Source organism: Pollicipes pollicipes, unplaced genomic scaffold (genome assembly GCF_011947565.3).
Source record: "Pollicipes pollicipes isolate AB1234 unplaced genomic scaffold, Ppol_2.1 Scaffold_7231;HRSCAF=8579_pilon_pilon_pilon, whole genome shotgun sequence".
Classification (NCBI taxonomy): Eukaryota; Metazoa; Arthropoda; class Thecostraca; order Pollicipedomorpha; family Pollicipedidae; genus Pollicipes; species Pollicipes pollicipes.
Window position 1 is genome coordinate 16,461,992 of NW_023597034.1, and position 27,007 is coordinate 16,488,998.

Here is a 27,007-nt window from a genome sequence, read left to right on the forward strand (position 1 = left end):
TAGCCCCACTGACGAGTGCTGCCAGAAAGTTAAACGCCTGTGTCATGAGTGGCCACCGAGCTCCGACGCCACCCTCCCTACCACGCTCCCAGCTGCGGGCCTGCGTTTCAGTGTGATTTGTACCGTCTCGAGCGTGACGGGAGCTGGAATGTTGTTGTTCGTGCGTTGGGAGGAAAACCTATGCAGGAAATTGCCTTCTTGCGTCGAGTAATGGGCGAGGGTGCAGTCCAAAAGAAAGCACGTGGTTCTTTCTCATTGTGTTGCCACTGTCGTGGACCACAAAACCTATAATGTCATTGGGAACGGCGTGAAACAAAATACCCTCGCATTCATCGTTCTGCAACGTTTGAATTTCTACTACTCGGGTTACATGACCCGCCAACGGGCAGTGCCAAATCGCGGACCGGCTGCTGGCTAGCGGTCGGGGATCTAAATTGACGGGAATTGGGCGACATCAGCATATCTGTGGCGCTCGAACCGCCGACGCCCACCGTTTCCACCGGCCGCCGTTTGAATGCTGTGTCCGTCGGCGACGGTTGGCCGGTCCCCATCATAGCCAATCATCTGGGGCGCGGCGCCAGAGCCGAGAGCCGGCGCCAGAACCGCGGCCGCTCGGCCGGCCCGTGCAGGCCGTTTTTGTGTCCGTGCGTGTCTCGCGGGGGTGTCCCCTCCTGTACGCAGGTACACAAGGTCACCCCTCCGTGGGGTGTCAGGGAGAGGGGGGGGGGAGCAGCTGACGCCGGGGACGCCTTCCGCCGCAGGTGCCGGCGAAGAGATGCCAGCCGTGGTCGAGACTGGTCAGGTGCTGCGGCGCTTGGGCAGCATGGGTCACTCAAGGGGCATGGGAGAGCGCCGTCTCGGCATCGATGACAGCTGCTCAACCCTCCAACCTTCTGAAAAAGTAGCATTGGCCTCATGGATAGTGCCTGGAAACAAATAACCATAAATGGCTATGTCCTCCCGGCCCTCGCCGCAACTTTTGAGTCTCCATGGCCCGTGAGGTGCTGCGTCGCGTTTCCTCCCCCACCCGGCCCTCAGGACGCGGAGTGACGTTGGGTTGAGTCGAACCGTGTCAGGGTGCGGTAATGACCGGGGGGGGGGGGGGGGGGGCAAAGAATAGCGAGCTAGAGGGCTGAGCATGGTCTTTTGAACATGTTACGCGCGGGGAAATGCCCTCGCACTCGGCCAACTCCCCCTCACTGCCCTTCCAGCTTGATTGTAACTCCATCATAACACAGCCAATTTCCTATAGCTTTTCCATCGTTTGCCATCGGAACTCAAAACTAAAGTAGCTCTAATCCCAGGAGAAACCAGGATTTAGAGATAGCATCGGTGAATCCATATTCGGGATGTGTCGTTTGATCGGAACGTCCACACCACTCAAAACTCCTTATTAAAGGCCCTCGGGCTGAGCCTCTTAATTGCCTGCGGTTCAACGTTGGCCTCATCGGCGTCGCTTGGAAAGGAATAATAAAGAATGGGTACGGACCCCCCCCCCCCCCCCAACTTGGCAGAACTTGCGCCGATCCTGTCCCGGAGAGAGCCCTGGCGGAGATTTACGCGACGACAGCGGGACCGGGGTACCCGGCGGGTTTTTTGACCAGCTTGCTCACCTCCTCACGGCACTTCTCCCAAACCGGCTATCGCGTGCCCTATCTCCGCGGCTCGGCCCACGCTGCCCCTGCCGGGCCCGGGCCCTTTCAGCCAACAGCTCTGGGCCAGCAGCTGACAGCGAGCTGCGCCGCAGCCGCGCGGGGCGCCGTGACAGTGACGACGGCGTGTGATGGGATTCACGGCAGTGACGTGGCAGTGACGCCGACGGCGACGGAGTGTGATGTGATTCACGGCAGTGACGTGGCAGTGACGCCGACGGCGGCGGCGTGTGATGGGATTCACGGCAGTGACGTGGCGCAGTCGGCGGAGTGTGATGTGATTCACGGCAGTGACGTGGCGCAGTCGGCGGAGTGTGATGTGATTCACGGCAGTGACGTGGCGCAGTCGGCGGAGTGTGATGTGATTCACGGCAGTGACGTGGCGCAGTCGGCGGAGTGTGATGTGATTCACGGCAGTGACGTGGCGCAGCTTCCGGTGCGGTGTGCGCGGGACGGCCTGCTTATCCGCAGATGAGTCAGCGGGGCCGGAGCCGAGGCCGGCCGGTGTTCGGACCCGAGGCCACCGCCGACGGACTCCGTCCTGTTAGCGTCCGTCCTGCGTCCGTCCCGCGTCCGTCCTGTTCCCGAGCGGCTGTCGCGCTCGGAACCCTCGGCAAACGAACAGTTGAAGACAACCCACGACACATCGAACACACCGGCGCTGCTTCAGCGCTTCCCACTACCCGAGCACGTCGTGCTCCTCCTGCTGTCACACACCTCCTGAGCCCGCTCCTGATCGCTGATCCTGATCCTGAGCCCGCTCCTGATCGCCTGGCGGGTCTGTCGTGCTGTTTCGCAATGGCCCGGTGCGGCTTTTTCACACAGGTTCCGTCGGACTGGGTCGTGGCAGCTGACAGCTACTAACCGCATGCCACCATGGGATGATCCGATCTGCGTTGGGAAAGTGCAACGTGCGGCAGCGCCGCACTTTCGCGCGCGACTTTGCTGCTTGCATGCCATTCAGGCACGCCACCCGCTTTCTCCCTCTCTGTTTTGCGGGGTGCCAGCTGTACCGCCAGGTCCGTCGGGCCGCCTGAAGGGGCTTAATCCGTCTAGATCCGCGGACCCCACTCGTGCACCGGTTTGTGACGCCTGCTGACGTCTCGTGCAGTGGATGCGAGAGGGCCATTCAGGGTCAGTCGAACAAACCGTGGAACACTGGGACAACCTGCAACGATACGGAGGGGGGGGGGGGCTTCGGAGATACTCCCGGTGTCTACACATTGCGGTCGTAACCACGGCAGCGACATACTCGTGACCTGTCGCAGTGGTGCCCCCCTCAGGAGCGGCTGTTGTCGGCGCAGGTCATGGTCACGTGCCGTGTGTCGTGCGGTGCGGTAGTCAGCGTCGAACAAGTGCGAGTTTTGCAAGAGGGTGCTCAGTCAGGCTACATCGCCACAACGCCGGTCAGGCCTTGCCTTGGCTGCCCGGTCCTGGAGACAACGCGGCCTCCTGGCCTGGGAGTCTGCGGTGGAAATACACCGCCGCCCGGGGCATATCCTTGGCCGACCCCATGAGGCTGACTCATGGACCGAGCCTTTGGTCAGTTTCTTGGCTCCCGCGTCGGCTCCTGGCCGAGCTCGTGAGGTCGTGAGGCGGAGCACTTCTAACGACGGGCCGCTGCGGCCGGTCAGTCGCTCGCTTCCGTCGGCATTCACCTCTGTCCTAACCATTGGGACAGACCAGTGACCAATCTCTTGAGACGGCTGAAATGCTAGTTTCATGGGACGGACCGCTGGCCAGTGCCATGGAACTCTCTCCTGACCGGTGCCCCGGAACAGATCTCTGGTCCGTCCCGCCACAGGCGCCGCGTTCTCCGCGGGGTTTCGCCACCACTTGTGACCCCGGTCGTCTCCACTTGACCTCTTGCTCGATGACTGGCCGCGCGGCTCGCCACTACGCGAACCGCTGGCGAAACGCACAGTCAGCCTCCTGTTCCCATACTGTACATCTCGTCCATATGTGGTCCACGCCTGGTTCACGCCTGGTGCTTAGTCTTAAACCAAACGCGACCAGGGATGGTCAAACTTTGCTGCAATCAGGAGCGATCGATTTAAAATATAAAATAGCAACAAAGCGACACCGAGGTTGGCAATCCGCTTTCGCCTGGCGGCTATGCACTGTTCCAAGCGGTAGCTGTTCCCGGGACAGGAGCCTTGGTCGGGCTCAGCACTCTGGTCTCTGCGGCCGCTATCCCCCGTCAGCCGTGGTCGGCCGTGTCCGTGGGCCGTGGTCGGGCCGGGCCCCCGCCTCACACCTGGCCGTGGTCGGGCCGGGTCCCCGCCTCACACCCAGCCTTGGTCGGGCCGGGTCCCCGCCTCACACCTGGCCGTGGTCGGGCCGGGTCCCCGCCTCACACCTGGCCGTGGTCGGGCCGGGTCCCCGCCTCACACCTGGCCGTGGTCGGGCCGGGTCCCCGCCTCACACCCAGCCGTGGTCGGGCCGGGTCCCCGCCTCACGCCTGGCCGTGGTCGGGCCGGGTCCCCGCCTCACACCTGGCCGTGGTCGGGCCGGGTCCCCGCCTCACACCTGGCCATGGTCGGGCCGGGTCCCCGCCTCACACCCAGCCGTGGTCGGGCCGGGTCCCCGCCTCACACCTGGCCGTGGTCGGCCCGGGTCCCCGCCTCACACCTGGTCCGACACCAGGAGGCGACGGGCTTCGGCGGCTCCAAAACAAACAGCGGCCACTGAGCCGGCCGGCTGCCGGGCGGGTCGCCGCCGAGATGCTATTTTCACGCCGGCTCCCGCAGAGGTGACGAGCGCGCCGGGGGACGGTAATTGGAGGAGAGCGTGCAGCGGAAGAGCGGATCGGATACCGCTGACGACAGAGCAAACAACCAGCGGCGGGAAGCGCTCGAAAGGAAGGAGCGAAAGGGAGGCGAAATTGGTACATTGGTGGAGATAGTTGCAAAGAAACATCGTGTGATGTGTACTTGCTGATTAATCACAAGCCAGTGCACGTTCAGGCCGCGTAATCATTGAAAAAATAGAATAGTTCCGTTGCGCAAACGGCACACACACGACACAATCTGGCAGTCTCGAAATAGGCTCGCCCCACATCGGGTATCGGACGTGCGAGCGGCGCCTTTCACGCACGCGTTCGCAACCGCGCCGCGTTTTGACGTCATATGCGCTGTGAATCCGGTAATGGCCGGAGGGGGCGGCGCGGCGGAGGCCCGCTCGTCGGCCGGTTCCGGTCGGGCAGGCAGCGTTCCCGCGTGCCGGTCCGGTGTTAGCACATCGTGCCGGGCTGCCGCCGCTCGCGCGCTGGGAATTTGGGCGACATCAGACATGTACCGACGGTCAGCTGTGATGACAAGATGTCGCTAGCTACCTCACGTGGGCACGCGTTTGCCGCCAAGTATGGCATCATTGGCGAGTGCTAGTGCTGCTCATAACAGTTCGTGTGGTGGTCTTACGTGATTGTATGGGAACTGACAAAGGGACGTGCGAATGTTTGCGCAATACGGGACTCGGTTTTCATAATTCACATGCTATGCAAGCTTTCCTGTGCCGACAAATGACAATCACACCTGGCTGGCGTCGACGGCCAACGGAGCTGACGTGGGGCAGCGGGCGATAAACTGCGCCGTGCACAATCACGCAGCATTTGCAAACGCAGCTGCGGCATGTGCCGTGGCCTGGTGTGACCCTTTGGCCAGATGAACCCATGTCCTAGCGATGGTGGCTGCCATGTCTCAATCCGCTTCACGCTCTGGACAGCGTGCATACCCGGATCAGCAGACCATCGGTGCTGTCGACAGACAGCCCGGTCACGCTGCTCTGCCTGGTCAAGAGCCCGGCCACACCAGCACGGCGCCGACCATCGTCCAGCAGCACGGGCTGACCGCCGCCGGCTGCGGCGCGCACCACAGCTGGGCCTATGGAGCGGTGCTTCAGCTGTTTTTGTCCCGGCAGCAGATGGGGTGCGGCCGCAGGCGGGCTCCGCCGGGACCGCTGACCCGTGACCACGCTCCGAGCACCGCTTACAGGTCCAGGGCTCTGCCGGGACCGCTGACCCGTGACCACGCTCCGAGCACCACCCAGAGGTCCAGGGCTCTGCCGGGACCGCTGACCCGTAACCGCGCTCCGAGCACCGCCACAGGTCCAGGGCTCTGCCGGGACCTCTGATCCATGACCACCCTCCGAGCACCGCTTCCAGGTCCACCTCACCGCAGGGCGCCGGGCGGCCCAGAGCTCACTGAGTGGTGGCGAGCCATATCTCGCCGGCGGATGTCACCCAGTATAATATGTGTTCGGCCGGGAACTGGGGCGAGCCCAAGACGTAACGGACAGGCTTATTGTCCCCCCGCCTCGGCTTTTAAAGCGCGTTGGTCGATAAAACAATAAACCCTTCCTGTGTCACTTCAAAAAACTCCGTCGCCAAATCGACGGCCTCAGCTACGCGCCGCCCCACGGTCGATCTCCACACACACACTCAGGTCCACATCTAGATCAGTGGTGCATTTCCAAACCCCGGCTCGCATTCAACGTCGGTTTTGGTGTGGAGGCTACCAGAGCAAGTTGGCAGCAATCGCCACGAGGCTTACCACATCCCTCTGCACAGTGAACAAATGTTCAAAGGAATGCTGCTATTGCGACAAACTCCCCATTCGAAATCACGCTAATTTCGAAAACTTTACAACAATATGCAAACTGAGACATAGTCGTAGCAGCGCAAGGTTAGAGCAATGCATATGAATCTACATGTTGCGGAAACAGGAACTTCGACAACAACGCATCAGAAACCAGAGGAAACACTTGACACAACAGGTCATCCACGTTTCATTCCCGTGATGTCCCCAGGCGGTAAAATTTACTGAGCGGACGTCGAGCGTGCCTGCCACGCAAGAAGATCACAGCGGCTCGAATGTGCCATCGGGACCTCACAGAAGTAAGGAGACACGAACCAGCTGCCACCGACCTCGCGGCCCCTCGCTTTGTACCAACACGACTTCATCCAAGCTGGGTAGACGGCAGGGCCACCCCTGGGCGAAGTACTCCAGCTCCATAGCGTAGCGGTCTGAAGAAGTGCACGCTGACTTTGGTAAATAGACGACATAGCTCAGTCCTGAAACTAGGCAGGGCACCTCTAGTGCCCAGCAATGCAGCGATGCTGCTATTACGACAACCTGGGCCAATTACCAATACACCATCTGCTCTCTGAGCAGTACTTCCGCTTCGTTTCATTTTGGTTCGCGTGCGGAGCTCTGGCAATGGCTGGTCTCCCATGACCACGCGCGTCCGGGTGCTGAGATGACCGCGCTCTGCCACACCTGACGTCAAACCCCCTCAGATGACCGCGCTCTGCCACACCTAACGTCAAACCCCCTCAGGTGACCTCGCTCTGGCACACCTGATGTCAAACCCCCTCAGGTGACCGCGCTCTGCCACACCTGACGTCAAACCCCCTCAGATGACCGCGCTCTGGCACACCTGACGTCAAACCCCCTCAGATGACCGCGCTCTGGCACACCTGACGTCAAACCCCCTCAGATGACCGCGCTCTGGCACACCTGACGTCAAACCCCCTCAGATGACCGCGCTCTGACACACCTGGTGTCAAACCCCCTCAGATGACCGCGCTCTGACACACCTGGTGTCAAACCCCCTCAGATGACCGCGCTCTGGCACACCTGGTGTCAAACCCCCTCAGATGACCGCGCTCTGGCACACCTGACGTCAAACCCTCGGTCAGCCCGTCTCAGTCCCCGCGACGGAGTCCCTCCTAACGGCGTGAAACACAAACCACAGCCAGGCGGCTGAAACAGTCACAAACACCTCGCGCCTGATGACACCTGATTAGGTGACAATACATATGCTCGTTCTCTGGGTGGGCTGCAGTCTGCGGCTAGCTAGGTCCGCGGAGAGCCCGCAGTCACCGCCGGCTGGCGGCTTTTTATGTCGTCCAAGGCGAATTGTTCGCGGCCGCTGGAGTGTAGCGGGCAGCACTAATGAAGGTCCGCACATGGTTCTACTCTGCTGACTTTACGCAGTCCATTCCTCCCACGAGTGCATACAAAGGCAGGCCAGTTGTGTTTCCGTTCAATGGAATTCCGACATACACCCAGCCGGCTGAGGCACCTGATGGTTTATGTGCAATGCGCTTGATGGCTCGTCTGCATGGCTGGCCTTGTCACGGCTCGCATTATCAATGCTTCAAGTGCAGCATTCGTCTTTATCTGTTAACCTTGTCGTTTGTTAGCCACCACTTGTTAATGCACGAGTAACCACCCTGCCCCCGTGCAATAGCACGTACTCCCTTTGCATGGTATTCGTTTGGCCATGATGGTTTGAAAGCATGCCCGAAGGCTGCTGATAGAACTTCAATTCTCGAGATTTGTATGGCCGCACAGCTGAACTGTTCAGAGGTCCAGCTTCTCACGCTAGGAGGAGATCACTGCGGACTGAGCTGAACCAAACCGAACTACGAACTGGACCTAACTGGGCCAATACACTGTCTGATAGATCCGATCGAACCACCAAACCAAGATGGGACCATGGGGACGGACCAGGCCAGCCACGGAGCCGAAACGACACCACCGGACCATGCTGGGTCATGGGACGGCACCAGGGCGGGGTAGCCTCCACCAGACCCCAGACACCGGACCGCTCGGACCATGCTGGGTCATACAGCGGGGCAGCCTCCACCAGACCAGCCCCAGACACCGGGCCCTTTGGCGCCAGCACTCCCGGCAACAACACGCAACGGAAGCGTGCCGGCTGGCCCCCGGCGCCACCGGGCGAGCCCCGCCGACCGGGCGGCGTCCGCCCGCTGGAAAAGGTCCGCGGTCAGCGAGCGCCCGGCCGCACCGGGAGCGCCTGACCAACCATTGGAAGGCGAAAACGGCGCTGCCGTGCTGCACGGCGGAGTGATGTGACAGAGATTGCGGGGAAGCCGTGACGCCGCAGACCTTGAGAGGCCTCTGCCAGCCATCGAGCCGAGATCGGTCCTGCCGCCGGGCCCGTCGCACTGCCCCGCCAGTGCAGCCGGTCTGCCAACTGGCGCTCCCCGGACGCGGTCCGACTGAAGGCAGAGGCGTCATCAGGACAGCCGGACGGAGAGGCAGACTAGACAACCACATACATGACAAGCAACCGTATGCCGTCTGAGAAAAAATCACGCACATGTATCCCATTGCGAAGGTACAAGTCGCATTGGAAGCGCGTGGCTCCGCGCTACCGATGACCTGTCTCCGCCCGTGGTGATGTGATTTGCTGGACCGTGGCTGATGCGAGGCGGCGACGGATGGGCGGGCCTCATCTGGTGCGCCGGGCCCGGCAGTCACAGGGCTACACAACCTGCAAAATGCTCCGCCAGTGTGTGGCGTTGCGGGCGTACGTCAATCCCGGCGTATACTGAGGCCAGTACCGGCGCCATGTCGGCCGCTGCGGGCGTACGTCAATCCCGGCGTATACTGAGGCCAGTACCGGCACCACGTCGGCCGCTGCGGGCGTACGTCAATCCCGGCGCATACTGAGGCCAGTACCGACGCCATGTCGACCGCTGTGGGCGGGCGTCAATCCCAGCGCGTGCTGACGCCGGTACCGGCGCCATGTCGGCCGCTGCGGGCGGGCGTCAATCCCGGCGCCATGTCGGCCACTGCAGGCGTGCGTCAATCCCAGCGCGTGCTGGCGCCCGCACCGGCGCCATGTCAACGGCGGCGTGACGCGCTGCGGTGCGGACGGGCAGGGCGGCGTCACACCGTCCTCCGCACGCCGTGACACCTCACCATAGGCAGGTGGGGCAGCGCGGGCTATGATCAGGAGTGCGTCGACATCAAGTCAGCATCCATCAGGAGTGCGTCGACATCAAGTCAGCATCCATCAGGAGTGCGTCGACATCAAGTCAGCATCCATCAGCAATGTCCATCGACGTTCAGATGTCTGAGATAATCCGATTGCATGAGAGGAGAAGACGATTGCATGAGAGGAGAAGACGCCGGCGCAGGCTTCGTGCCTTGCACGATTCCCGCTCTGTCATCATATATTTGAAGTCGGGACCGGGTGCAGCATCATGCAAAAAGCTGCATCTGCAAAGCCAGCCAACGTGTCGCGCTTGGCCAACCAGTTTCATGTTTAGCATGAAAAAGCCTCTCAATGATACATGAAGGCCCGGCCCCGTTAAACGCCAAGGTTTTCCCGAACTTTGCTGCGTTTGTTTCTCGCTTTCGACGTGAACTTCTAACGATAAAAGCCACAACAAAACGAAAAGATAAAGGCCAAAATACGTCACAGCAGGGTCGGGACGGTCGCAGCAGGGCCGAGGCGGCCGCGGCAGAGACGAGACGGTCGGCTAACACCTCCGAGACAGACACCTGCTGACGTGAGGCTTTGTCGGCAGCTGTCCGCACCCGCCAAAGAAAACGGCGCAGACGGCAGACGGGAAATCCACTCATTTAGCATGCACTTGGTCAAAAACGCAGAAAGTGCCCGAGCAGTCCACTTGTGCAGGAAACTGGCCCCAACGTGAGCACGACAGCTCCATAAACAAATACCCAGTCAGCGAGGGAACCATAACTCTCGTGACCAAATCCATGGGTGGTGGATGCGTCCATGCTCACGAGGCCCCCCACTCCCCGGACCACTCCTTCCGCGGCCGGCGCGTCCGACCTTGCCAGGAGGCCGCGGTCAGGCCGGTACGGGGGCGAGCGCCCCGGCTTGGTCGGGACGGGTTTGTGACGGGGCAGACGGGCGGCCTCCTCCGCAGCCCGCGCCTTGTTTGGAGTCTGACCGTCAGCGGGAACAGTGCACCGCCAGGCGGAAGGGCAGGTCGAGCGCGGCGGTCAACGCGCCGCTGGGGTGTACCGCACGTCGAGCGCGGCGATCAACGCGCCGCTCAGGTGTACAGCGCGTCGAGCGCGGCGGTCAACGCGCCGCTCAGGTGTGCCGCACGTCCCCGCGTTCTCCCGATTAGTTAACGCGATCATGTTTGGTTAAGTAGTGTGTCCGGCTTCTCCAGGCGAGGCCAGGTTGCGGATGACTTGCACGCGCCGGGTGCGCCTCAGTGGGGGCGGTAGCGGGACGCGCAGCTGTCAGGGTAATTGGTCGTAATCGGTCCCTCCAAGCCACCGGGGATGGTGACGGACCATATAGCAGTGCACTGCCTGCAACTTACCAGCAGGTGGAGGGTTATCACGTGCCATCTGGTCCAACTGAGGAAGGCGGCCATACGAAGGTGGCTGGGCCTTCAGTGATGTGTACACTGTGGCCTTATGTATGCCAAAATACTGACCGGGATTTGTTGGTGTTTGCAGGGTAGCAATGGCTTCGAGGAACTGCGAAAGTATATCAAGCATGGCGGCGACTTCTGCAAAGAGCTGGCGTCAATCCTGCAGGAGAGGTGAGTGTCGGAGTGCCAATCCTGAATGCTGGAGAGAGTGAGAGTAAGAGTAAGAGTGAGTGAGAGTGACAGTCCTGATAACAGGCGACCGCGCTCGGCGTACCTGAGTTCTAACCACAGCACGGTGAGTTCTGACCATAGCGGGAAGATACACCCGAAACTAGAGAGGATCCAGCAAAGAATCGATGTCGCTTTGCGAAGGATCATGTTTCAACAGACCAAGCGGCGGTAAGCATCGTCGCAGGCCAACGGCAGCCACGCCTTGTACAGAGCCGCAGCTCAGCTTAGGCCTGCCGTTAGGGGCGCTGCCTGTGCCAGCCGCGGTAGCAGCACATCCGGCGGCAATCAGCGGTCGGCTCGGCCGCCAGCGTCGGCAGAGCGGTGCGTGCGCGTTAGTCAAGCAGCACGCCGGACACGGACACTAGAGCGTGGAGGGCCACCTCAGACACCGTCTGCAGAAACACCAGCTGGTGGTGTGCCAGACACGGGCACTAGAGTGAGGAGGGCCACCCCTGACACCGTCTGTAGAGACATCAGTGATGGCGTGCCGGACACGGGCACTAGAGTGAGGAGGGCCACCCCTGACACCGTCTGTAGAGATATCAGTGGAGGCGTTCCAGACAAGGGCACTAGAGCGAGGAGGGCCACCCCTGACGCCGTCTGTAGAGACATCAGCACCGTCGAGCCAAGGTGTTTGGAAATCTCACTCACGGATTACAGATGTGATCACAGATCACAAATTTCACTCACGGATGAATCACTTGGTGGGAGCGCTGGTGCCCTTGTCCCGTTTATCATCAGTTTTACTGACCTCTTTGGCTCCCTGATGAACTTGGGTTGATTATTTACGCATTGTAAGCGGTTTGTGTTTGAACGCTGCCCCAGTTACTGGTCTAACAAGAATAACATTGCACGCATAATGTTAAAATGTGCCAGTTACGCGCTCGCAGTCAGTACGTATCCAAGCGCATGACGTCAGACGTAGTCGAACGCGTGACGTCAGGCACGAGTCATTTAAAACACGGCTTCTGTTCTCATGGAGTCATAAGATGTGAGAGCCATACGCGGCGTGCAGGACGTCAGTCATGTCACCAGATCAATGCTGTCAGTCACAAAGTCATCGGTTCCGTGACCTCATTCATCAGGTCATCAGCTGTGTCAAATCAGTCACGAGGCTATCGTTTCACGCCCTCATATCCCGTGGTTCCATCAGCCATCCGTGGCCGCCGAACGGCAGCTGCACTGATAGCTGACCGTCATCCAGCAGGGAAACTCGGGCTCCAAATGCCGCAGCCGCGCCACAAACGGACCGCCCTGAACCCCAAAAAGCGCCGTCACCGGTCCGGCCAGGCAAAAACGACGCGGCTAAGAGGCCGTCTGTCGCAAGAGCGGCAGCTCGGGACCCAAGCTGTGCACTGTGGCGCATGCGATGCGGTGATTGGACGGCCACTGCGGCTGTAAAGTGGCTGATTGGCCTATCTATTCCACCCGAACAACGGGCTGGTAGTCAACGCGACAGAGGTACAACTTTGATTACCCCATTGTTCACATTCGGTTCTCAGCAATGAGCTAGATGAATCGTGCGTCGGTTCAGAGACATGACTTCGGTGGGTGGACAAAGCCTAAGAACTGACATGGATTAACGTTTTTGCGTACGCTAGCTGCGTTCCATGGACCTAGTGCGACACTGGAACTTCGAAGTGGTCATGATCATGCATATGGAGGAAGTGGAACCGTACTTCCAACCACCATATGATCAATATCGTGATCCTATCGGCACATGTACGGAATTAAAGCATGCAAGGCCTAGAGCACGGGAATGAAAGGGTAATGAGCAAGAGAGTCCGCGGGCCGAACGACGAAGGAGCCCGATACCTACATTTCCCAGTATCCACCGCACGACCACGCCCTGCATGCCGTCGGCTGACCAACGCGGCTGTTGGTTAGCCAACGTGAGTCTTAATTGTGAGTCTTAATCTCTTCTCAACCGGCACCAACTGCGTTTGCACAGCCAGAACAAGACGGCACGCAGGCTTACACGGTCGTAAACGGACTACACGGTCAGGCAAACAGCCGTGTGGCGACGGCGGAGGTCGGCTCAGTGGCGGTGCTCGGGCTGGAGCAGTCCGAACGACCCTCCCCTCCGGTACACTGTCGGCCGGGGTGGCCACGGCCGCTCCAGCGGCGGCCTCGCGCCGTGGCAGAACAGAGCGCACAGTCTGTAGGCCTGCTGCCGGGAGGTACGCGTGCCAGAAGCGGACCGGCGGAGGGAACACCTGCCGACCACCGGGCAGGGGCGGGGGAGGGGGAAGGGGGGGGGGGGGCAGAGGGACGGAACGATCACGATTGCGTCGACGCTGGGGTGGGCTACAGCTTCCAGAGAGCTCCATATCGCTTGCAGGAGCCAGCTGAGACGATGCCAGCGAGTCATGTTACATGTCCTGTCGCGGTGGGGGGGGAGGGGGAGGGGAGGGGGAGGGGGAGGGGGAGGGGGAGGGGGAGGGGGAGGGGACGGTCTGCGAATCGGTTCCAGGTCAGCAGCAGCTCGCTGTCAGCAGCAGCTCGCCGTCAGCAGCAGTTCACTGTCGACAGCAGTGGACTGCTGGATCAGTTCCGCTCCCACTCAGCGGTATCTGGCGGCTCAGCTCCGAGCCGGGACGAATGTTGCGATGACCAGTGACGCTCTTGTAACCACCGGGATGACCAGCGACGCTGTTGTAGCCACCGGGATGACCAGTGACGCTGTTGTAACCACCGGGATGACCAGTGACGCCGTTGTAACCACCGGGATGACCAGTGACGCCGTTGTAACCACCGGGAAACTCACAACCTGGGCATGCTCCAGAGCCAAGCATGTTACTGACGGTACACCGACCGCTCCCCTGCTAAGACACGAGCTAAACTGCGACTTCGTGTCTAGTCCCTGAGAACGGCTGGTGTGGCTGGATGAGCATCACCAGTGCACGGTATCGCCCATGTAACGCTGTTTGAATACACTTCTTGGCACTGGACTTGTGACGCGTTCTAGCGATATCAGGAAAAGGCCACGTCGCCTGACGGCCTGACCTTAACTTGGCTGAACTCTGCTGCAGAGTGGTCACGTGTTTTGTGGGCACGTTGCCCATCGTGGGATAGGAAAAAATACCGATATGCCTGTGATTTCTGCCCCGGATTTAGTGCCGTGACTCAAGCCACGCTGCATGACCTCACACGTTATTCCGCTAGCTAGAAGCTTTAGCTTGCTTTTATGGAAGGTGCACGCGATGAAATCCGTCATTGTTCATCAGAAAAGGTGAAGTGAGACCAAACTGGATAGCTTGCAACGATATCGATGGAGCAGCGTGTCGCCCCGCTTTGCTTAACATCGATGTTGCTACAGATTCATTGCATGGTTTTCCCTGCAGATCTGACCTCGAGGTCAGCTACGCCAAAAGCCTGCAGAAGCTGTCTGCCAAACTGCTGAAGGCGTCGAAGGAGGGCCTGGGGAGCGTGAACCAGGCCTGGCAGATGGTGGGCGCCGAAATGGAGTACGAGGCCGACGTGCACAAGTAAGGTCACGTGCTGTTGTAGACCTCTTGCTGCTGTTCCTCTGCTGTCTACTGCCATGATGAACACCTTACGGAGACGCTTGGTACTTTTCCCACTGATGGTGTCTCCAGTGACCTGATTCCGTGTCCTTTCTCACAGACTTACACCCGGTGACCTGATGATTCCGTGCGACCCCATGTTACATTTCACCATTCATCTGGGGGGGGGGGGGGGGGACAAAGGCCATCGGTCCCGGCCATTGGAAATGACGCTTTTCTGGAGAATGTGGTCAGCGGGCCCCAACTGAATAAAACGTATACATTTACTCTTTACTCAGACCTGACCTGAGCCTTGGCACTCGGTTCGCGAACGGTTGACCACAAAATGCGACTAAAGCGAAATGGGTACCACACCGAGCACAAACGTGCCTCTTAATTTCCCGAGAGAAACATAAATTAGATTCCAAGTGCCATGCACCAATACGACATGGTTTTAGACACTTCATAAAGGTCACTTCGAACGTCTAGGCGCACGGCAGGGGTGAGCGTGGGACTGGTAGGGATTTCACGCTAATACCGCTAGCTGGGTCAATGGGGTATGCAAAAAGAAATTGATCAAGATCAGTTACAACAAGATCAGTCTGTTGCGAAATATCTGTCATCTCAACAGCCAGTGTCTTGCCGGCCGCCACGGCTGCTTAAGCTCGTCTGAACTCGGCAAGCCCCGTCCTGCATCCCAGCAAAGCTCCAGCTCGGCTCTTAGGTGGCTTTGCATGATCGTGTCTCCTGATCGTGTCTCCTAATCGTGTCTTCTGATCGTATCTCCTGATTTCCGCGCCAAGAGCCGCATCGGTGTGGCGTGCTGGCGGTGTTTGGTGCGCCGGCCGGGGCGTGTGCTCGTCAAACGTGGGTGTGGGCGCTCCTGCAACATAGGACGCGTGCTACGGGAGCGTGCAGGCACACCAGCAGCGGGGCGGGTATCAGGGCGGACGGACGGTCAGGGCCCGGGGCGACGCAGGCTGTTGGCCGGCTAGGTTTGTCAGTCGTTCATCAACGGTGTACGCCTTGAGTCTGGTGCGTATCAGCACCATCAAACACCGATAAACACCGATGAACACCGGTAAACATGACAACCTCGTTGAGCTGCCATTACGGCACGCAGCTCAGAAATGCACCAGCGGATAGTTGTGAAGTGGGGCAGGTCTGATCAAAGCGGTTGTTTGAACACGGATCGGGCTACACGAGCCGCACCCCTCCGCTATAGCTATGCGCTGTTGGCAGGCCGATCGGTTCGTGGTGGAAGTCAGGCCGTCCGTCTAACTGCGCTGATCCGTGGTCCTGTGTTGGAGGTGGTCCAGACGGACCTCTCTCCTGGCCAGAGCGGCCATGTCTTGGCCAGAACGGCCAAGTCTTGGCCACGACCGGGACAGTTGCGTATCATGTTGTCTTGTGGACGCCGAAAACAATGAAATAGGTGGAGGGGATGGGGCTTGAGCTGTGAGCTTGAGTGAATATCACAAGTGTTTAACATTGCACAGCAGAGGCTAATGCAGCAGAAAACATGGAACACAACATCTGCGATATTCCCGAACTGATCCAAAGAAATGGTGGGTACTACAGGAACTAAAAGGATGTTGTAATATTTGCATTAGGAATGGCCTTATTTTGGTTATGCCTTGCTGGATGCATTTGGGCAGTAAAGGGGGCTTTTGGGCCAAACAAATCGTCGGGATAAAAGCAGGACCCTTTTTGCAATGCAGAGGGGCCTCTTTTGTTGAAAAGGGCCCTCTGTGACCGCCTTTGGCCCCGTTCTGGGCGGCATCGTGGCTACGCCACCCACTGGATGCGAGTGTTAACAAAAAGAGATTAAGAGCGATATCGAACGAGGTCCACTTGTTGGCTGCTTCGGCGTGATCATTGTGATCAGCGCGTTCTGGCCGCCCCGTGGGCCGTCTGCGCATGTCTGGGCTTCGCGGGCCCCGTGGGCCGTCTGCGCATGTCTGGGCTTCGCGGGCGCTGTGCCTGGCCATACGGACAGCGGTCGGATGCAGCCGATGACGTCAGCGGTCCCGGTCGGCCAAAGCCTGCGCACCAGGCTGGCATCACTGTCGCCACCAGAGGGGGGGGGGGGCAGACTGCCATTCATCACGACTGCAGAGCCGACACACTGCCGGCTGCCGTTAGATGGACGCTGTCGGCCTCTGGCCCTCCCGATTCCGGGCGGGGGCCCAGCCAGCCGGACCGGGCCGCGGGCGCGTGAAGACGCCAGGGGCACGTGGCAGCCGCTAGTGTTTAACAGCGCGCAATCCTTTCCCTGATCTCTGACGGACCGAGCGGTGTCGAGGCATTCTGTACGTGAGGTGAAGCCGGGCCCGGATGTAAGTCCGCCCCGTGGACAGCTGATCACGCCTGTCTGTGCCGAGTATGGCGTGCTCAAGCTCAGCTCGTTACCCGGAAAACAGCTACCAAATATGACCGTTGGTGATGTTTAAGAAAGCTGGCCTGTCGGCTGGAGTGCTCAGGGAGCAGGGCAGGGATAGCGTTGTGAGACGATGCGTCGTCTCTGCTGTCGCAGATTACCTCCTCAGTTCGGGCGCCCCGCGACCAAATCGGTCGCCCCGCGACCAAACTGAGGATGGCTGAGGAAATGGAAAAACGCGTGTGGAAAGGCTCGTGGTCTCAGGCCTGTGTGAAGAAAGAATCGCAAGGTCCGAGCTAAGCTAGATCCTTATCCAGCCACCTTATCGTTATCTTTATCCAGTGAAGTAAGACAGGGGTCGCCGGGCAAAAATTCGTAGTGATTGTCATGCATATCACATCCATGCCCCGAAACACTGCAGCCGCGCTTCTGCGTAATCCTGCACTTATATGCCATGTACTCATTAAGTGAGCATTTGGGTGCTTGGGAGCACTAGTAAGCACTCGAGTGAAGTGCTCATCAAACTGGTATCTCTCGATACAATCCAACTTAACGCTCGCTCTCCCTATGGGCCGTTATGTGGACGCATTACAACGCATGACGGCTCATGCCGAACGCCGGCGTTACTTAGCCACCCCTATCGACGTCTCCCCTCTGCCTGGCATCACCTCCCGCACCGTCTGGCGCAGGACAATGGCGGTGACGTTCACTGAGGAGCTGGTTAAGCCGCTGAAGGGCTTGATCGACACGCAGCATAAAGTGCGCAAGTCGGTGGAAGGCATGGTGGACAAGACAGCCAAGAACCTGGCCGAGTGGCGCTCGGCGGAAGCGAAGGCCAAGAAGATGTCGTACCAGTGCGCCCGGGAGAACGAGAAGGCGGAGGAGCTGGCGCTGGATGTGCGACTGGGCCGCGGCAAACAGCTCACCGAGAAGGAGACCAATAAAGTAAGCAGCATGCTGGGCTGAGACGGACAGGAAGCTTACTGTGGGACACCACTGTCGTATGGAGGTGCGGGGCTCATCCCTGTGCCCTGAGTATGGCAACTGGGTAAACAACGGGCCCCCCAACACCACCCGATATTTATTTGAACCGGCGCGCACGGCTCCGCCATCAGCTCATATCTTAACACCAATAGCTTGGCTCGGTGCGCCTCTGCGCCACCAGTGACGAGGTCTTCTCCCGCAGGTGCAGTCCCGGAGACAGAAGACGGGCAACGCCATGAGCAAGGCCGACTCCGACTACTACACATTCTGCCTACGAGGCGAGCGGGCGCGGTAAGAACGGCGCTGCAGGCACGCCACGGATCTGCTACACGGAAATCGCCCACTTTGCGATGCCTTTTTAGATTTAAGTTTTAGTTGTTGGTAAACTCGCATTTTCAGGCGCTCTACCGCGCCTGAACATCTTGATAGGTCTCCTCCTCTTCTTAAAAATCTCTTGATCTTAAATGTTCGTTGAAGTGAGGTTATTGCCTGTTGGTTTTGCCAGTTCTGCTCCCCTCCAGATCGTGCCTGTTCGTCCGAGGTTAAGCCCACCAGTCCAGCCGCATTGGCCGCACTTGACCGAGTATGACCTCGCACTTGACCTCGTATGACCTGGCACCCAAACCACGAGCGAGCCGGCCACCGTTAACCGCTGTACTTCTTGCCACGCCCGCCTGCCGACTGCAGCCGGACACGCTGGGTGGTCAGCTGTTATTGGACAGCGTGATTTGGCGTGGTGCTGACTGTGCGTTGGACGCCATGTGAGCAGACCACGGCGGCTGGCCGGTGTGGTGCTGACTGTGTGTTGGGCGCCATGTGAGCAGACCACGGCGGCTGGCCGGTGTGACTGACAGCCAAGTTTGACCGACAGCGGTCTGACCAGCCGACGTGACGTCGCCCTGACGCGCCCCGCGCACATCCTCCGGCAGGCTGGAGTGGGAGACGGCCGTCAACAAGGGCAGCCAGTGTTTTCAGGCGCTGGAGGAAGAGCGGCTGGTGCGGCTACGCTCCGCCCTGCACGCCTATCACCAGAACATGCGCTCACTCGGGCCCAAGATGATGCAGGTACGGATTTCCCCCACGTAATGCCACTTTGCCAGCAAGGGCACGGCGCAGCAACTGCGCAGGGTTGCCGCTTAATGAGTAGGCGTAAGGCGAAATACGTAATGAATGTGTGTTATGGTGTTAGAATAGCACCTAACACTACCCGGACGATTTTTTATCACGACCTACTACAAAACTCGGAGCGGCGGATGTGCCTTGCGGATCACTAATGTTCTTTTGCATCCATAGACCCAACCATGATTTCATAGGCCATTGCCGCGCATGAATCGTATCTGCAAGGAGCCACACTTAAACAAGATGCTCACCAACGGTCTGAAAGGCACCCCAATGACCGTCATCTGGCAGGTCGTCGGTCGTTTGCCTGTCAGCTGGGCAGTTGGGCGCCGCACCATTGTTTACGCCGCGCCCGCTGGAGTGTGTGAGCGGCAGTTACCGCCGGAGTGGGCCAGCGGCCCGGCCGAGCGGAGCCGTGTTTACACGGACGCGCAGCGCCGAGACGCCGGCCTGTCGTGCGCCAGGCGGCGGCAGATGTCGGCCGGCCGGCCACCGGAGCACGCAGAGGGCGCGGCCGCCGAGCCGAGCCGAGCTGGTGACGTCAGAGGGCGGCTGTCTCTGAGCTGAGCTGCACGGTCCAGCGCTAGCTCTCAATGATCGCTCCTGGCGGTGCGGGTGGTGTGTTAGCTCACATTTTGGGTGATGGTGACAAGCTGTGTATTGGATCAAGTAGCTTGTCGGTCTCATCCGCCCTTCTTTCCTCGGGTACCTCTCGACACAGAATGCCTGAGCCAAGTCTAGCCGATCCTCGCTTGTCCGTGGCGAGTTGCATGCATCAGCCCCGAGCGGGCCGGCGGCGCCCGCTGGCGAGGGACCCAACCGAACGCCCGCACAAACCGGCTGGCGGAAGCCCCTACCAAGCGCCCGCACAAACCCCCTGGCGGGAGGCCCTACCGAGCGCCCGCACAAACCCCCTGGCAAGAGGCCCTACCGAGCGCCGGCACAAACCCCTGGCGGGAGGCCCTACCGAACGCCCGCACAAACCCCCTGGCCGGAGGCCCTACCGAGCGCCCGCACAAACCCCTGGCGGGAGGCCCTACCGAGCGCCCGCTCAAACCCCGCAAAGGGTGCCCATGCACGGTAACTTTTGTAATCTCATTAGCTGCCCGCGTGATTCGACCACACTTTTATCTATCGGATACTTCATCTAACACTGTTATCCAGTGTTAGCGGAATAGGGTTTCTGAAAGGCAGAGATGACGTTTGGGGAAAGTAGTGATGAAGATGAAAATGGGATTTTCAATTATCAAATTCCATACAAAATGCTGCATGTTCAGAGGCTGCATTCGCTTCACTACACGAATGTCCTGAGGTAAGCATATCCCATCACTCGGGAGTGCGCATTCCCGAGTGGCACAGCGGAGAGCCCGCCATGTCTCATGTGTAGTCTTACAGATGATCTGAAGCACTTCTGTTGCGAGTGCGCAAGCATAAAACTGATATGGGGCTCTGACTTGATGTGGATGAAGGATCTCTAAAGTGCCGGACAATTTCAGCCTACTTTGAACAGTTTTGCTTAGGTGCATCAATGCTCCACTTCTTGTTTACCGTATTCTTTTTGGAAGTTGTCAAGGAAGTGATAAAGACATGCACTATCAAACAGAACGTGCTATTGCGAAGGACACTGTCAAAGTGGATAAAGTCGATAAAAGTAGGAAGTTATGATGGATACAGATGTAACATTAAGGCTGTAGAAGGCGTGCCAACATGTCAGGTTGCCTCCGGGCGTGCGCATTACGAGTGCGCGCACGGTTTACAGGCATGAAATCAAAACAAACAGCAGTATAGGGCTGGGGCAATGGGGATGAACAGAAGCACGTGACAAATAGAACTAGACTGTGTAGATGATGCACATGGCCCAGCCCATCATTCTTCAAACTCATGTATCCTATCATCCTGAAGCGGTCATTACTGACCGAAAGTGCTCTGACCCAAATCGAAATACAACATGCTGGCCTCGTGGCGAAACTAGATTGAAGGAACTCGCGCGCAAACCTTAAAATGAGTATATCATGCACTTTTCCGATCCTACGCCTGGGTACCAGACCCTTCTTTTGGCAGCTGTTTTTCATCATACACCATATTTTTCAACATGTGCTGATAATGTAGTAAAACTACAGCACTTGTGTACATTATTTACGTTCAGAATGATTCATACTGCAATATCATCCCATGACCTAAATGGACTTGTGGAACTTGTGAGACTTCAAGACATCTTCTCATAATCATGCGGTTTTGACTCAAAGAGAGTGTTTCACATTGGTGAATGGTTTTGGACCGAAAAAGCTGTCTTGAAATTATTTGGTTCAGCTCACACCCCTTAACTTCTTAGGACCCGAACCTCTCTAGTTTCTGAGCTACACGCTCGCGAAGATGTACAGACTATTTCGGATAGACTATTTCAAGGTCACCAGGCGTATATGACGCCATAATAAGGTCTTTTAAATCCAGCCATTCCATTAGCCATGCGGTGATAAAATGCCCCAAAAATATTGTGGAATTGTTCATAGCTGGCGTTCGTAAGCACAATTTACAAATATAACGGCCGTCAATTGGCCCTCAATCAATGTTTTGCAAGCTACGACGACCTAACCCAACAATGACGCTTTGAGGCGCATATGTACTCAACAGAGTAATTGTGGTGTCTGTAGAAGTCTTGTCCATGTAAAGGTATACCAATAATTATAAGTAAGCTTATTTCATCATATCTGATACTTGTTTCAATATATTTTGATGTGAAACATTCCGTTAAAAGACTCAATCAAGCGAAGAAATCAAATCAAGTTTACTTCCCAGATACACCCGGTAAGGCGCCAGTTAGCGCCGTAACATTTGCTGAGATCTCCAGGATGACATTACTGGGATGCAATGATCGGCGCGTCATGTGACCCCAGAGCCGTGCCGTCCTTGCCCGGTGTCTGCGACGGTGGCGTGCTGTGCTGTCCGCCAGAGCGCCGACCGTCTCTCAGAGCCACTGGCCTGCGCCGACGTCACGCGGGACGTCCAGACGGTCATCAACGTCAAAGGCTCCGGTCACAACATCCCCGAACAGCTGCTGCCCGACTTCTACGCCGAGGACATGACGAACGTGATGAACCGCGAGCGACGGAAGAAGGTAGGGCAGCGGGCGATCTGAGCAATGGGAGGACGGGAGGGCAATGGTGTGTCTACACCGAGGACGGTAGCCCTGCGGGGACGGGAGGATACTGGTATGTCTACACCGAGGCCGGCAGCCCTGGGGGGGGGGGGGGGGGGAGTATGGGAAGGTACGGGTATATCCACAAGGGAGACGGGAGCGCTGTGGGACGGGAGGTTACCGGTGTGTCTGAACCGAGGACGGCAGTACAGTTGGGATGGGAGGGTTCGGGCGTGTCTAACGTGGGACGGCAACACTAGTTGGACGGGAGGGAGGAACGGGGCGGGCGGGGTGGTGTGCAACAGCAAACGCTTCTCTGATAGTTGGTCACAATGGTTGGGAAACATTCACTGACAAGCCTGTCACTGGTGCGACGCGTGGTGAAAATGGTATTGCGATCCTGAGAATGCCGATGACTTGGACCACAATGTGTGTTGCCGGTATTACTATGCTTTGTATTTATGTTTATTTATCTTTTTATGTTTATGTATGCTTATGATTTGGGTTACTACCGAGTTAATTCGGCCCTCTCATGCAAACGCTGCAAACGGTGGGATAAACGTGACACAAAATAACTGCACGCGGCCATGTTTAACGGCGATGTGTTGCTTTGCAGGCTCTGGAGCAGTTCCTCCATCTCATCCGCCAAGGTGTGGAACGGGAAAGGAGAGGAAAGCATGGGGTCGAGAACCTCGCCAAGGCGATCCAAGAGACGCCTCACTTCGGTAGCGAAGGTTCCAAGAAGGACGTCCACGAAAAACTGCAGCACGTATGTCGCCATCGCCAACATACATCGCGACTGCATCTGCCGCTGCGGTGTGGTCGTCAGCCTCAATGGACGGTTGTCACTAGTCGTGGACAGTGTCACGAGATGCGTTTTTCGAAAGACTTCGTAGTCAAAAGACGGAAAAAACGGAAAAAGGCGGAAAAGACGTCGTAGAAAGACGTCGTAGTCATTCGTTAGAACCCAAGCTGGACGCGTGCAGAAGTAGTCCTCTTTGTATTCGTTTGAAGCTGCCATTCTCACGCCAACGTGCTATGACCCGGATTCGTGGGCACCACTGGCATCTGGTTGTGAGCATGCCAAAATCAGAGAAGATTCCCAGCACACCTACGAGCCATTGTGAGCTATACGGAGCTGGGTCGGTGTCGAACCCCCACTGTGAGCCTTGCAGACTGGCCTGTGTTGGGTCAATGATCTGTGTCGAGCCCTGCTTCTCCGATGCCGGCAGATGCGCGCGCTGCTGGCTTACCTGGAGGCCAGTCGGTACAAGATCCAGGTGGCACTGGCGGAGCTGGAGGGCCAGCCGCGACCCCAGCACCCCCTCCGCAAACACATCGAGTATCACAAGGACCGCCAGGGCATGACGCAGAGCATACTAAAGGTACACGCACCATTCCACGGAGCACAAAGATGTGCCGGAGAGACAGCGGCTACTGAGCAGCGTGCTTCCACACCTACCGGCCACCATACTGCTGGCCACACACAGCTGACTCGGATGTAGGCGGTCACGAACGTGATATTTTAAAAATCGTTTATGGTGCTCATATCTTGGTCCAGCCTAACACCCCGTTTTGTTGGCTTTGCTGTCGCCTCATCATACACCGGCCTTGGTGGTGACCTGTTCTCGCCGGCCAGCTGGTGGCCTTGGTCATGACCTCCGGAGTACCCTCTCTGCCACGCCGGGCGCCGGCCTGGGTCATGACCCTCCGCGTTCCATCTCTCCGCCAGGTACCGGGCTGGGTGGCGCTGGACCCTCTGGACCTGTCGCCGGATATTTCGCCCACGTGGGCCGCGGACCGGGGGAAGGCGGACGGCACCTCCCACCAGCCGGACTCTGACTTCGGTATGAGTGCAGTGACATCGGGCCTCGCTGGGCCCCCAGCACACGGCCAACCATTGCAAAGGGGAAACGGGCTCTTGAATGACAAGGTTCTCACATGTCAGGTGGCGCTGATATCAGGAATTTCAGTTGCCCTGGGTACTATAGCACATCCTTTTCAAAATTCACCGCTGTAATCAAATGATAAGGCTGTAAGATTTTCTTGTTAAGCATTCCGAAGCTTTTGGGGGGGGGGGGGGGGAGGGAGACGAAACGGGAAACCAGCGGAAATATTTCCCCAAAGTGCAGAATACTCCGAAAAAGCCTACATTGCCATGTTTGAAACCATTTTTGTATGCCCTCATTCATTTGTCGTCTTGACGGGCGCCGCCTGAACCCAGTCCACCGTGACGAGCGCCGCCTGACCCCAGTCCACTGTGACGAGCGCCGCCTGACCCCAGTCCACTGTGACGAGCGCCGCCTGACCCCAGTCCACTGTGAGGAGCGCCGCCCGACCCCAGCCCACTGTGACGAGCGCCGCCCGACCCCAGCCCACTGTGACGAGCGCCGTCTGACCCCAGTCCACTGTAACGAGCGCCGCCTGACCCCAGTCCACTGTGACAATCGCCGCCTGACCCCAGTCCACTGTGACAATCGCCGCCTGATCCCAGTCCACTGTGACGAGCTCCACCTGACCCCAATCCACCGTGACGAGTGCCGCTCGACCCCAGCCCGCTGTGACGAGCGCCGCCTGACCCCAGTCCACTGTGACAATCGCCGCCTGACCCCAGCCCACTGTGACGAGCGCCGCCTGACCCCAGTCCACTGTGACGAGCGCCGCCTGACCCCAGTCCACCGTGACGAGCGCCGCCTGACCCCAGTCCACTGTGACGAGCGCCGCCTGACCCCAGTCCACCGTGACGAGCGCCGCCTGACCCCAGTCCACTGTGACGAGCGCCGCCTGACCCCAGTCCACTGTGACGAGCGCCGCCTGACCCCAGCCCACTGTGACGAGCGCCGCCCAACGCCAGCCCACCGCGCTCCGCCAGATGAGTTCAGCAGCCAGGGGGACGAGCGTGAGTACCAGTGTGCGGTGTCTGGCGCGCCGGCGCCGGCTGCCGCCTCGCCGCCAGCCGACAGCGGCAGCGGCACCGGCAGTGACCAGCTCACCACGTCGCCGTCACCGGTGGACGGCCGCGCCGTGCCGTCCATTGGACGCTGCAAGGTCCTCTACGACTACACGGCCAACATGTATGACGAGCTCACCATCAAGGCCGGTAGGTGCCCGGGACGGTCGGGTGGTCGGCTGGCGCGGGACACTGTTGGAAGTTTGGGAGTTATCGGTGTGCGTCCACTGGCCTGTTGTGATGATCTGATGCGCACACTGCGCTAAAAGGTCTAAAACAAACTTGGTCATGTGCTCTGTGGTTTGATCAAGCCCTTTGATTTGTATCTGATTCCAGTCAGTTATTCTCGGGGATCTGGGGCTATATTTTGTGCCTTAGGTTTGGGAATTGAAATGGATAACGATACGCTCTGTATCTTATGGTTTTTTTATAAGTACACAACTTAGGAATGACAATTATGGACAGAGGTTAAATTAAAGACTGGCCCACTCGGTGAAAATTCACAACAGTTGTTTAGAAGTAGAATAATTCAGCATGACAATTACATATATAAGAAGTTTAGCCAAGCACGGCTGTAGTAAATGAACAGCAGCATGCACAATGCGGCTAAGTAATGCACATCAACATTTTCAAAGAACCGATTCAGTCCACGACTTGCGATTATTTTGGACTCGCCTACAATTTCTCAGGCACGATCTGAAATATGTTTCATGTCTTCACCCGGGCACGGTGTCTTCCCAGGCGACACCATCAATGTGCACGACAAGCAGGACGACGGCTGGTGGCTGGGCGAACTGAACGGCACTGTCGGCATCTTTCCCGCCACCTATGTCCTCGAGCTCACGTGATCCCGCCGCCGTCGGCATCGTCCGATCTACCACGCACCGCACGTGCGTCCTCCAGCTGGCGTTGTCCGTGGACGTGTCGTATGACGTGCTCACGTGAGCCAGCGCAGACGTGCCGCGCTGGCCACAGGACGCGAGGACGCGAGCCGCCGCGCTCGGCTGGCTGCTCCTCCGGTCAGGAGGCGGTCGTGTGATCCGGCCGGTTTGTGGCGAGCGCGCAGGGATCCCGTGTGCGTGACGAACGCGCAGCGCGCACGTGACGGCCGTAGGCCAGGGGGGCAGTGAGAGTGTACGACAGCCCATCGGTCCGCTCCTTGAAAGGGAGAGGCACCTGGTTCGTGGCGAAGTTTCATGGAGGCTTCGGAGGGCCCGTAGCATCGCTGGCACTTCGGAGGGCCCGCAGCATCGCCCGCAGCATCGCTGGCACTTCGGAGGGCCCGCAGCATCGCTGGCACTTCGGGGGGCCCGCAGCATCGCCCGCAGCATCGCTGGCACCATCTATCGTATGAACTTGGAACGTGACGTTTGTTATGTTGATGTTGCTGCGGGACGCAGACGGCCTGTTTTAAGTAGTGATATATCTGGCCCTGCGGGCTCGAGGCAACGTCTAAACCAATGCTATGCTGCACTGTTGTAATGAAACTGCCTCGACTAATCGTTTTGCTTCATCAAATGTTGCAGTGACCATATGCGTATCCTAAAATGCGTTTTGTACATGCAATACAGGTATATTTGAGAAGTTTCGAAGCCTGTGGGGGGTCTCTGACATGATTTCAGACATTTCAACAAGAGTTAAGACCATCGAACAAATGCCAACAATTATGCTGACTTTTAACACACAAGACAGAAATGCAAGCTTTTATCAACCTAAGCCTTTTCCATAAAGGCAATCAATTAAACATTTGTATTGTAGTTTGTAATTTGCGGCGGTATTTGAAGAAAATGTGTCTCACAGAGCAGAAACCAACAAACAACGACAGAGGACAATTCTGCAAATCTACACGCAAATTTATGAATCTGTGGATAATTTTG

At 58.3% G+C, this 27,007-nt stretch overlaps 1 protein-coding gene across 1 annotated transcript in view; it reads left to right on the forward strand.

The window, feature by feature from the left end:
• LOC119109780 (uncharacterized) overlaps positions 1-26,716 on the forward strand; it is a 66,152-nt gene extending 39,436 nt beyond the window's left edge. Inside the window, exons 7-17 of the mRNA XM_037233533.1 lie at positions 10,910-10,995; positions 14,400-14,543; positions 17,631-17,886; positions 18,128-18,216; positions 18,855-18,990; positions 21,995-22,159; positions 22,797-22,949; positions 23,413-23,565; positions 23,913-24,027; positions 25,053-25,280; positions 25,872-26,716. Coding sequence (XP_037089428.1) covers positions 10,910-10,995; positions 14,400-14,543; positions 17,631-17,886; positions 18,128-18,216; positions 18,855-18,990; positions 21,995-22,159; positions 22,797-22,949; positions 23,413-23,565; positions 23,913-24,027; positions 25,053-25,280; positions 25,872-25,978 — 1,632 coding nt within the window. The 3' untranslated portion in view covers positions 25,979-26,716. The remainder of the gene's footprint in view (positions 1-10,909; positions 10,996-14,399; positions 14,544-17,630; positions 17,887-18,127; positions 18,217-18,854; positions 18,991-21,994; positions 22,160-22,796; positions 22,950-23,412; positions 23,566-23,912; positions 24,028-25,052; positions 25,281-25,871) is intronic.
• Positions 26,717-27,007: the final 291 nt, after the last annotated feature.